Source organism: Aspergillus fischeri, genomic scaffold, assembly GCF_000149645.3.
Source record: "Aspergillus fischeri NRRL 181 1099437636252 genomic scaffold, whole genome shotgun sequence".
NCBI classification, from domain to species: Eukaryota; Fungi; Ascomycota; class Eurotiomycetes; order Eurotiales; family Aspergillaceae; genus Aspergillus; species Aspergillus fischeri.
In genome coordinates, this window is record NW_001509768.1 from 1,368,487 (window position 1) to 1,379,942 (window position 11,456).

At 51.3% G+C, this 11,456-nt stretch overlaps 5 protein-coding genes across 5 annotated transcripts; 3 read left to right on the forward strand and 2 right to left on the reverse strand.

Moving 5' to 3' along the window:
• Nucleotides 1–141: 141 nt before the first annotated feature.
• Nucleotides 142–1,436, forward strand: NFIA_066360 (uncharacterized protein; the record flags this gene model as incomplete). The annotated part of the gene is made up of 3 exons (XM_001263368.1): nt 142–483; nt 551–742; nt 798–1,436. 3 exons carry the CDS (start codon nt 142–144, stop codon nt 1,434–1,436), a joined length of 1,173 nt encoding a protein of 390 aa, XP_001263369.1.
• Nucleotides 1,437–1,747: 311 nt separating this feature from the next.
• Nucleotides 1,748–3,387, reverse strand: dbp8 (ATP-dependent RNA helicase DBP8; the record flags this gene model as incomplete). The annotated part of the gene is made up of 2 exons (XM_001263369.1): nt 1,748–2,807; nt 2,867–3,387. 2 exons carry the CDS (start codon nt 3,385–3,387, stop codon nt 1,748–1,750), a joined length of 1,581 nt encoding a protein of 526 aa, XP_001263370.1.
• A 257-nt stretch (nt 3,388–3,644) lies between these two features.
• On the reverse strand, nt 3,645–5,922 carry NFIA_066380 (anion exchange family protein; the record flags this gene model as incomplete). The annotated part of the gene is made up of 5 exons (XM_001263370.1): nt 3,645–4,540; nt 4,600–5,096; nt 5,148–5,235; nt 5,291–5,439; nt 5,513–5,922. The coding sequence occupies 5 exons, from the start codon at nt 5,920–5,922 to the stop codon at nt 3,645–3,647; spliced, it is 2,040 nt and encodes a 679-aa protein (XP_001263371.1).
• A 2,025-nt stretch (nt 5,923–7,947) lies between these two features.
• NFIA_066390 (uncharacterized protein) lies at nt 7,948–9,018 on the forward strand (the record flags this gene model as incomplete). The annotated part of the gene is made up of 1 exon (XM_001263371.1): nt 7,948–9,018. One exon carries the CDS (start codon nt 7,948–7,950, stop codon nt 9,016–9,018), a length of 1,071 nt encoding a protein of 356 aa, XP_001263372.1.
• A 1,441-nt stretch (nt 9,019–10,459) lies between these two features.
• Nucleotides 10,460–11,206, forward strand: NFIA_066400 (DUF821 domain protein; the record flags this gene model as incomplete). The annotated part of the gene is made up of 1 exon (XM_001263372.1): nt 10,460–11,206. The coding sequence occupies one exon, from the start codon at nt 10,460–10,462 to the stop codon at nt 11,204–11,206; it is 747 nt and encodes a 248-aa protein (XP_001263373.1).
• Between the last annotated feature and the right edge of the window lie 250 nt (nt 11,207–11,456).

Below are 11,456 nucleotides of genomic sequence, written 5' to 3' on the forward strand. Positions count from 1 at the left end.
AGAACAGCTCGCGTGGTGATCGTCCTCTACTTCTGTCCCACTCCTATACTTTGAATGTTGCCGTCGCTATTGTACCTCTCTCACGACGTCTCACTCTTTACCTCCTCCCTAATCTTTCCTTAAAGCTCAAAGCTCATTGCAATGCAATCCACATCAAACCTCAGTCCCGTCAAAGACGGTAGACGCATCCTCGGCGACAAGACTCCCAACGCGTGTCTGTCTCCCGCGCGCAGTAAACATCTGGATGTTGTCTCAGACATTTCACCAGTCAAACGCTCGCTCTTTGAGAGCCGCTCTCCGAAGAAACTGCTTCCTTCACCGTCGTTTGTGGGCCAGAAGCGTACGATCGACCAAGTGGAGGACGACTCCCGAATAAACAAAGAGAACGTGCAGGTCCAACGTGTCGAACAGGTGGAGGGAAACCATGAACGCAACCTGCAGGATAAAGCCATTACTCAGGCCACGGCCCCGAAATATGATCAGGTATGCTCGTCGATCCCTGATTAAGCTCTAGCACTGGGAACTCTGTACTAAAATTGCCTTCGCACAGCAACAATCGGACGCGATGCCCTCGAATGATACCCAACACACAGAGCCACAACAATCCCATCAACAAACACGCCGACTACCTCTCAGCGACATTGTAAATTTAATCGACACTCCGAGCCCAAAACAAACACCCAAGACCAATACAAGGACAATTCCCGAAGACCCCCAAACCCGCAAGTTGTTTATCCAGGAAGTAAGGCACCGCGTCTAAACCTGTCCCCCAACCTCTACTCACAAATACCCAACAGAAAGCAAGTCTACTGCGCAGCCGGATACGAAGCGCAATGCGCCACGTCCGAGACCACCAGTTCGATCGCAGGTTATCAGAGCTGGAAGCTCACAGCCGCAAATACCCCCGGCTATCACTGCCCGCCTTGAGTCAACAACAGACCGAGCCAGAGCCTACCACCCGGCGCGACACAACGACAGAAGCATCAGCAGTACTAGCAGCAGCAGCACTCGCCTCCACATCACCGTCCAAGAAAGCACCACCTAGTCTCGAACCCGCCCTAGACGTCGACCTCGAACCCACCCTGAAGAACTCATCCGACGCACCCGCTGGCCTCTCTTCCCCTCCTCTATCGGCTGGAACAACCGCCAACCAGGAGGATGCGGATCCACTGAGGACACCGACGCAGAAGAGCTTCCACCGCCGGACAGACACGCTTGCGTCGCCCACGGCCATGCAGCTGAGTAGTCCCCCGGCCACGGTATCACGGAACGGAGGCAAGAGGACCATTGACATGACGGAAGAGGATGACGAGGACGACAAAACAGAGAAAATGACCACGCCGGCACACAAGGGTGATGCGGTCGATGGACTTCTTAAGCTTATGAATACGTCCGATAAACGAAGCCACTCGGTCTCGGATACCCGGAGCGGATGATACGTCTTTTGCTGGTGATGCATGATGCAGGATGCATGATACATGTCTTGTATAGTATATAACGGACCCATAGCCCGATGCGCTGCGTGCACTTTGACAGGTACCATGGATGAATGTTCGGATGGATGGTTGATATAGACATGTACGCCAGGGGTGAGACGCAAACTATGCTATGATTCTACATCAATGTCATGTACACTCGTGGCAGGTGCTCCACAATTGAACTAGCAGGATAAGACAAAACCATGAATTGGCCAGACAAAACTCGCTAAAAGATCTATTCGATGGATGCTATATTCATGACACTGAGACTACCGCACCTTTTTCAACTTGTTCCGCTTGCGACCCAACACGTCCCGCCCCTCGTCAATCTCCCCCATGGCCTCGCGCTTCGCCTCGCCAACTTCCTTGAGGACACCGGTTCGCACCAGGCGACCCTCGATACTGACGCCCTCCTCGCTCCACTCCTCCATCTGCCGGCCGACGCGCTCCTCGATCGCCAGCACAAGCTGCACATCCCGCTGTCCGACCAGCGTGATGGCCTCGCCGCTGCGGCCCGCACGCGCCGTACGACCGACACGGTGCACGTAGTCGTCCGGGTTGCGGGGCACATCGTAGTTGATGACCAGGCTGACGGTGGGGATATCGAGACCACGCGAGGCGACGTCCGTGGCGACGAGGATGCGGGCCGCGGAGGCGCGGAAGCGGGCGAGGTTGGCGTTCCGCTCGGACTGCGGCAGGAGACTGTGCAGGGAGGTGACGCGGTGGGTGAGGCGGCGGAGCATGCGCTCGAGCAGGTCGGCGGTCTTGGTGTGGTTGCAGAAGATGATGGCGGGTCTGGAGGCGTTGTCCTCGGTGGAGAGGAGGACGTGCAGGAAGGCTTCGCGGTGCGTTAGCGGCACCTTGAGGTAGGTCTGTTTGAGCGTCGGGGGGATCGAGCCCTGATTCTCCGTGGAGATCTCGGTCACGAAGACGGGCGGCTTGTTGGCGGATCGGGGCATGTTCTTCAGGGCACGGACTTCGGGGGTGACCGTCGCGGTGAAGAGGAGCGTCTGCCGCTCGCTGGAGGGAGGCAGAGCGGAGAGGCACGTTTCGACGTCTGGGAGCATGCTGCCCGGCCCGCTGGCGAGCAGTCGGTCGGCTTCATCGAGAACGACCATGCGGACCCGCTTGAGGCCGCACACTGTATCTTCGCCGGACGACTTGATGTGGTCTGCCAACCGGCCGGGAGTCGCAATGACCACATGCGGTCTCCCCGCCAGAGCAATGGCCTGAGGTCGCATGTCCGTTCCGCCGGTGATGAGAACGGGCTTCATGCTCTGCGGAGCCGAGATGGCCTTGATCTGTTCGAAAATCTGCAACGCAAGTTCTCTGCACACCCATCCTATCAGTACCGATCTATCTCTGTTCCATAGCGCAGGGAAGCATACCTCGTCGGAGTTAACACAACCCCAAATATCCCAAACGGATCCTCCGCCCACTTCTGCAGCATCGGAACCGAGAACGCAATCGTCTTACCGGAACCAGTCCGGCTTCCTCCGATACAGTCCCTCCCCTTGAGGATCTCAGGTATACACGCCTTTTGAATCGCCGTTGGCTTCCTCACAGCCATCGTCGTCAGCGACCCAACCAGCCACGGCGCGACATTCAACGCCGCAAACGACGACGCTTCCTCCCGCAGCCCAATCTCCAACGCATCACGAATCAACACTGGATTGTCTTGACCTGCTGGAGCTGCCGGTTTCGCATCTGGTGCTCCCTTCTTCTTGATACGGGAGAGGGTGGGGAGCGGCGCCGGCGCAACGTACGAGTCGTCAGAGTCGTCTGAGGATTCGGAGAGTCGTCGTCTTTTGGGGGCTCGGGTGGAAATTTCGGACTGCTCTACCTCGGAACCACTAGATGAATCATGTGTATCCTCAGATACCGGCTCTGAAGGAACGGGGGATGCCATTGTGCTTGTTGGATATCTTCTGCGATGCTGAAATTCTTCGAAATTCTTCGGCAAAAAAAGGTGACCGCGCAAAGGCGGTGTAACTTCCACGTGATTACTCCACTTACATACAACCAAATATCGTCCAATAGATTCTTTTTAATGTTTATTGATATAACTGGTATGGGGTTGCTTTGATTATCTCCTCTTGAGTGCGAGTGTGTATATACCGAAGATTAAACCACCCGATGCTATAGTCATATTCGCCTCTCCCTGACTCAATCCACCCTGCTCGTCGTACTTCTCCTTCGCACTGAAGACACCGGCTGCAATTCGTAGGCCTCTCCTCTCTCCAAATCGTCCTCGATAGGCGATTCCGAAGACGAGTCTCTCCGTAACATAACGCCTCCATCTGAGTCTGGCTTCTTCGAGCCTCTATTTGGAGTATCCACAGCCGAAGGCGCTGACAGTTCAACCTCGTCGTAACCATAAGTCCCGCCAACGCTTTCCATGGTGAACGGACTGGCTGTGGGGCCGTCAAGAATAGCGAGTTCTTCTTTTGTGAACCAATAAGGCAGCACAAACGAGGGCAACGGAATGAGCAGCAAAATAATCACCGGAAATCCAATGGCCGCAATCGTCTGGGTGATGGCGAACGTGGCGCCAAAACCGACCAATTCAATAATAACAAACACCCAAATGGCGAGTCTGCGCTCGATTCGTTTCAACGGATTTGATGGCGGAGTAAAGCCCCTGTCCTGAGCCAGGAAGATGAGTTTCTGCGTGATACCGTTGCCCTGGAGGGCTTGTACTCCCATGACGAAGAAAAGTCCCGCCATGACGCCTTGAGGGATCAAATGCAGGACGATGAGAAGTGGACCGGTCATGGTACCGAGGGTCAAGAGACCCTGAGCGAGATTACTGACTCGTTGCTCGACAACGTGGTCGGTGACGCGGATTGTTTTGCCTTTGTTGGTATCATCCTCATCAGCCACATCGCGTGTAACGCAAAGCGCAGCTGTGTGGAAAGGTGCCTGAGGGATCAGTCCATTGGGGAACGGGAGACCGAGAATTCCAGCTATGAAGGTGGTTAGTCCTAGCAGCCAGATATCCCAGTGGAAGCCGGCGGGTTTGCGTAGAGGGAACTCTGTTCCCTGCGCAATCAGTGATGACACTAAGTAGTATGTCAGCCACTATGGTTCGACCGATAACCTTCAGAAAGTGAGAACCCACCATTGTGGTCGAAGTAGAACAGAATTGTCAGAAGAAGTGCAAATGGAATGGCAAGGAAGACGTCTCCGACACTGATATTCCAGAAATCCACCAACCAGTCACGATCGGCCGTGGGAAAGAAGGCTTTACTGGTGGGCAAGGTTGCAACTTCAACATCCCGCATATGGCCAATGTGGACGAATCCAGTGAAGAAAATGATAGTCAACGGTGTACCGTAATCCTCCAGGAATTTGCGGACATATCTCTGGAACAGTGTGCTGTTACCGAGTTCTCCGCAAATCCACCCACTCATGAGGACAAGAAGGGCAACCATAATACTCAGGTAGGCGGAGGCCTCCCCGACCTGGCCCCATTGTCGGGTCAGGACCTGAATCCCTTTCTGCAAGTAGATGAAGGCAACATAGAATCCGAAGATGTCACACGAAAAGCGGGTGACATAAGTCAGGCCATTGCAGGCGTTGGTGATGGCCAAAATCCAATGCATAATCAACGACCAGCTTCAGACGTCAGCACAAGTAAGAGAGTCACCAAAGCAAATGGGTTCTTACATCCCAATCCAACACATGAAAGCGAGGTAGGGCGTACCACGCGGCGACACGATATCGTAAACAGTGTAATTAAACACCGTAATCGGACCTGCGCATACAGGTCAGCAGCATGATCACAACCCCCAGAATCCGAACAAACCCACCAGTAACACCAACAATAACCAAAGGCTGCGCAGCAAAGACCGCAAAAACAACAGCCCCCAAAACAGAGGCAAGAAGGACCTCATTAACCCCATAACTCTGCTTCGTCTTCTCGAACATATCCAGCGAGAACGCCAGAGCAGGCAGAATACTACACCAGTCAGTGTTTTCTTCTACTCCGCAACAGCCCAGACAAAAAGCCTCAGAACTCATAAGACACTTACTTGGCAAAATACATATAAACAGTAGCAGGGATAACGCGATAATCCCACGCATCGGTCCAATCACTCCAGTAGAACGGCGCCCTCCGCTTGATATCCTTGATCATTCCGCGGAAGAGCCGTACCCGCCACCACTTGCTCGTCCGCGCAGACGACGCGCCAGTCTGCACCCTCGACAGACCCTCAGCACCATGCTGTCCATGGGAGACACCGCCATGCTGATGCTGGGAGTGCTGGGAGTGCGATTGGCCACTTCCCCGTCGGGCGTGCTGAGGCCCGGACTGCCAAGGATTCCGCTGGGAGTGAGATGAGTGGACGGAGCCATGCGAGGTTGTAGGGTGTAGATTTGACCTCGAGGGGACAGGGATCTCTTCACGAGCAGAAGTGTGCGAGGCTCGACGGTTTCTCTGCATGTTGTACGGCGTACAGTTGTACCACGCTTTCCTGGCCAAGCTGAATTGTGCTGGCAGTAAAGTGGGATGGGGAGACCACGTCAACCGCTCTGCGGCTGCGGGAGATTCAGTGTCAGGAGGAAATTTCTATCCTGCTTAGGTCTTCTAAAATCCTGAAGTTTGAAAAGAAGTAATATGGATAAACAGATTTCTCAGCCTGAGGCACGGTTTGTCTAGGCATGGCGGTCTAAGCGATGGACGGAATCGCCCAATTGGGCTAGTTAACTAACTATTCCATTCCTTTACTGCTGACATCATCTGCAGTCTCCCAACACTAACTTAGTTTAAATAGCCTCCCAGTCCTTCTTCCTAGTAGACTTATTTCAAGCAGAAGTGATAAAGTCCTAAATCTCCACTGTTACTGCAGGAGGAATAACATACCACTGCCAGCATTCAGGACTATAATTAGACTATTCTCCTGCCATCACTATGCTTTATCACGGAGCTTAGCCTCGCACCATTCCTATACCTTAGGGCTGATCAATAGAAATTACACCATGGCTTCACTTTGCCAAGTCTACATGGTGGGAGCATCAAAGATCAGCTCCTCCTAACCAGCCTTAGCATTTCCAGTTCGCGGGTGGTGAAAAAAGGCGATGGATACCAGCCATCAGAGCCTACAATGGGAACTCTGCGGCAGTTGGCTCCGGCACGGGCGACCAGTAAAAGTCACCCTTCGTGACTGGGAAGATAACAGGAATCAGAGTGGTGGCCGTTTGGACCTCGTTCTCATTCAGAGTCGTAGTGACCTTGGTGGTGGTTGTCAGGTCTGTGAGACTCGGAATTTGATCCTCAGAAAAGGTCTGTGTCTTGCCATTTGACGTGACAACAGTGGTTGGCAAGACAGTATTGGCAGGTTCATTTGAGTCCCACGATCCATAATGCGTTGATTGTGCCTTAGGAGTGATTGTTATAACAGTTCCGCCAACGGTAACAGCCTATGGCGGCGGTTGGAAGCTTGTAGTCATATTGAAAACAAACGAGGTTTGATCAGCCAAAATGGGGAGACTCCAAAAGCTGATCACCGATACGGACGCTTAAACCTCAATCAGCATTTGACCTTGATATGCACCTGGGTAGAGAAATCGGTATCATACCTGGAGTGGGCGTAATGATCGTTGAGATAGTAGTTCCACCCCCAGTCACCACCATCGGAATTGGAGCGTAGCTGATGACTGAGTTCGTGTGCATGGTAGAGGAGGGAAAAACCGATGTGCATGGGTCGTAGCACTGAACAGTAGGATTAGGCTCCCTGAAGATGATTGGATCAATATGTATTACACCACGCCGGATCCATCCTGCTGAGGATTGTCAGAGCTGCCAATGTTTCGTCCTTGCTCGGCCAGCACGAGCCAAACACTCAATTCTGTCGAAAAAGCCACTGTTGCAGAGCAACGAATGAAATACGGTGTATGTAAGATAACGGAAACGCCAGTCATGCACTAGTAAGTCGTGGGGTTGCAGTCTCAGTACTTTGCAAAGCCACGACAGCCAGCCAACACCTGGACGGTTCTTTGGAGTTTGGTGATTCCCTCATTTCCCTCGCCTAAATGTGTTCCTGCTCGAGCTCAGGTGATTGCTTTTGTGGAACTGCAATCACTCTGCTCCGAGCTATCAGCCGGGATTTGAATACTGTGCTTAATGGTCAATCAGGGGAGCAAAAGCAAGAGGCACTTAGACTAGATTCCAGGATCTGCTACTATCAAAGTCTCGTCCACTGAAAGCAGGGAGACACTGGCAAAGTTTGTGTTTGTGTCTAATTGCCTTGGATTGAAGACCACCAATCACCCTCAACATTTTGTTCTCATCACATCGACCCATCGTGATCATGGCCCAACGTCGTCCTTTGGATGGCCTTTCAATCTTTCCAGGGCCAGTCTTGGAGATGGTTCTGATGCAGCTCGATGACCTCGCATCTCTCTACAGCATATATCGCTCCTCACCGGCTGTCTTCCGCTTGCTACATGAAGATGGCACCGCAAGATCATGGAACTTAGCGTTCCCGAGCAAACTCAAGTCTTGATCCGCAAATTTACATCCTTGCGATGGAATGTTCGTCCTGCTAAAGATCTGGATGACTTCATTGAAAAGTACATCAAGGATGACTCTGCTTTCGAGTTCCCTCACGACATTCCACTCTCCGTTCTCTGCGACAGTCTTGCCGCTGCGGCAACTATCCGCTACCTAGCCCATGCCGGCATGCATGAGATGATAGCTCGCTGTCAGCAGCTAGAGCTCATGCAATTGCAAAATCCGAAGTTGAAATATATCCGGAACCGACACCGAACGCCGGCTCTATGGAACTCGGAATACTTCCCAGTGCCAAAGCCCCCTCGAGAGCGATATCAACAAGCCGATGCTGTTCCAGTATCAACAATCGAAGAGCAGCGGGCTATTCGTGCCATTTGGCAGCTTTTACTGGTCTGGGAGCTGCATAGCTTCGCTAACGGACAGAGTCCTCGCTGGAACTGGCCTTCCGATGAGGTCAGCCGACTCCAAAACATACATTTTGAGGAAATATGGTGGCATGCCCTGCGGAACGAGATCATAGAGCCAATTCGGACCGTGAATGAATGTAGCTGTCTGTTTCCGACCTTGCAATCCCCCGGAGAAAGACTTCGTGCAGCAAAAAATCTCGCATTCACTGCAGGATGGAAGTTTCCTTGTGATTGCTCTGCTCCCAGCGCCTCTCTTGTTCAGGACATAGATGGTATGGAGTTTCGGCATGGTGCACCAGGTTATCTATTTGTGCTTGGTAGATTATCGCAATGGTACACCTCGCCCTGCCGCTACGTGACATTTCGCCCCTTCCGTCGCTATGGCTTTGCAATCTGGGATCTGAGGCGTATGCAGGGCCTGGGTCTTCTGTCGGCGCCAGGTGGTCCCCAGTTGCCTCAAGCTCCCAGATCGGAACCAGATGAGTACGTTAGGTGGGAAAGCATTCTGAGTCAGGAGGATCTGGAGGAGATCGAGCAGCGGCGGAAACATTACTGGCCAGGGACTGAGATTGTAGCCGTCGAAGACGAATGGTCAGTCACGCCACGGTCTGAGGTCTGAATCTGAAATATTCCTATTGCCAGGTCTCATTAGATTTCAATTGCAGTGGATCTTTGATAATGTAATATACCACCCAATGGTTCTTTGATCTGAAAAGCGAGATGGAAGCGATAGTCTTGACTCCCATCTGTGTCTTGTAGTTGATGAGAAGCCATGCCACGCCGCTCCCATTTGGAGTCCCAAGAAGGGCATTCAAGTTTGACTCGCCGGGTTTGAAACCATGGGGTTCTTATACCCGCCAATGGTCTGGCCACCTGCGACCTGAGCAATGATATTCAATGAATTGATTCTGGGGCTGTCATTGCTGTCACGGTGCCAAGTGAACAATCGCTTGATGAGATTGCCCAGGCTCCATTGCGCAATGTAACCATACAGCCAAATCTTGGCTATCTATGCCTTGGTGCTCAAGCTAGTTGTAAAGACCAATCAGCAGGATCTCGGCCACGGAATGGGGCAATACCGTATGTAGAGGTATTTATGCTAGCTTCCTTTCCTCGTTACGAGGACCACCAAGTCTCAGGTACCTGTCGATATGTACGTGGATCCCAGCGGGAGGCCTGAAGACGAGCTTTCCCATTCGTCGGCATTAGCGGTCTTGGCGAGCTTGATAAAGCTTAGCTTTAGCCCAGGATCCTTTCCATTTCCCCTTAATATACACAGCCGAGGAAAGATACTGATTGATACTGGAAGTAGACTGTACTGGTAAATCTCCATATATGCCTAGATCTTATTTCTAAAGTTCACCTGCTGATCCCGCTCCTTCCGAGTCCAAGGTATCGTAGTGTAAGAGGTGGGATACTAATAAGTAACAACTTTCCTTATTAAGGTGGATAATTGTAAGCACCAGCCTTAACTCCGTGGAGTATAGGATTATATACTATAGAAGGCGCTCATAACCTTTCTCTTGATAATAATTCATCTGTAGCTATTTACATCATTCTGTTTTTCAAGGGAAGAATATAACTGCATAACGGATGCAACCTTTATCTCAGAGGTAAATTCAGAAAGGAATCTATACTTGATGCTTAAATACGTTATTAGATATTCTCTCCTTAGCTAGTATTCTAATTTTAGCTTCCCAAACAGGTGTAATTCTTTATAAACAGTGTGTGCCCTGACATAATCCACATGCCAAACTCTAGTTGAAGAGATGTAAATTAAGACTTGCCTTGTATCTCTCCAGCGCTAGGCTTAATCTTGCTAAGCTTTGTCTTACTAAATTACACTTGCTATGCATTTAACACTGGACTACTAGGGTACCCTAAACCTATCTAGAATATAAAGCCTGGGGGATACTGTCGTTGGCCTAATGGACTCTCAAGCGTGCGAAATCATCATAGTTTTGAGCTTAATCTATCACACCCTAATCTCAGCAGAAGGCCTCACTATAATCCCAGATACAGAGTTTATCTTCTCTGTCGAGGACAAAGTGGAAGATACCATGGGACCGCGCCATCCTCTCTGGGTTCTTGCGAGAAAGGCTGAAGAAGAGTCCGTCTGGCTCATGCCTGACTTTGGCTTCTGGTCCTGGGGACATCTTGATAGCAAGATCGGACCGTATGACCAAGTGGTTGAGCATGTCCGACAGCGGGATGTACCCTGGGACCAGAAAAGGGATAAGCTGGTATGGCGTGGGAAGCTTAGCTTTGCACTGAAACTGCGGCGGACGCTGCTTGAGGTTGCGCGGGGCTATCCATGGGGTGATGTGCGAGAGGTGGAGTGGAGTAACAAGGCCAACTTTCTCAGCATGGAGGAGCATTGTGATTACAAGTTCATCGCGCATGTGGAAGGGCGTTCCTATTCCGCGTCTCTTAAGTATCACCAGGCATGTCAGTCGGTTGTTGTTATTCACAAACTGCAGTACATCCAGCATCACCACTATCTCCTCGTCTCCTCCGGGTCACAGCAGAACTTTGTCCAGGTTGAAAGAGATTTCTCGGATTTGCCGCAGAAGATGCAGGAGCTTCTGGATAACCCTGCTAAAGCTCAACGGATTGCAAGGAATAGTGTGAATGTGTTTCGGGAACGCTATCTGACAGCAGCAGCTGATGCATGTTACTGGAGGGCCCTGCTGCTGGCGTGGGCTGTGGCCTCTCCTGCTCTCACTCTGAGTGCTCCTCAAAATGGTCTCCGATACAAGTCATTCTTATTGCTTGGAGATAGCAATATGATGCGTTTTGGGCGATGATATCATGTATTTAGCAATATTTATCCAGCTATTCTACGAAGGGTCTCGAGCGAAATAATGATTTGCATGGATAATAAACTATAACACACTAGTGGCATCAATGTCAACGCCCATATTAGCTCTGAAACTACCAATGGTCAATTTCCCCGCGCGCTTTGAAATATCACACTGCTCGCAAAAGCAGGCGCGCTTATCGTGTTGCCGATACTTCTCACAATCTCACTTTTCATGTTGCGACGGGTATATTGCT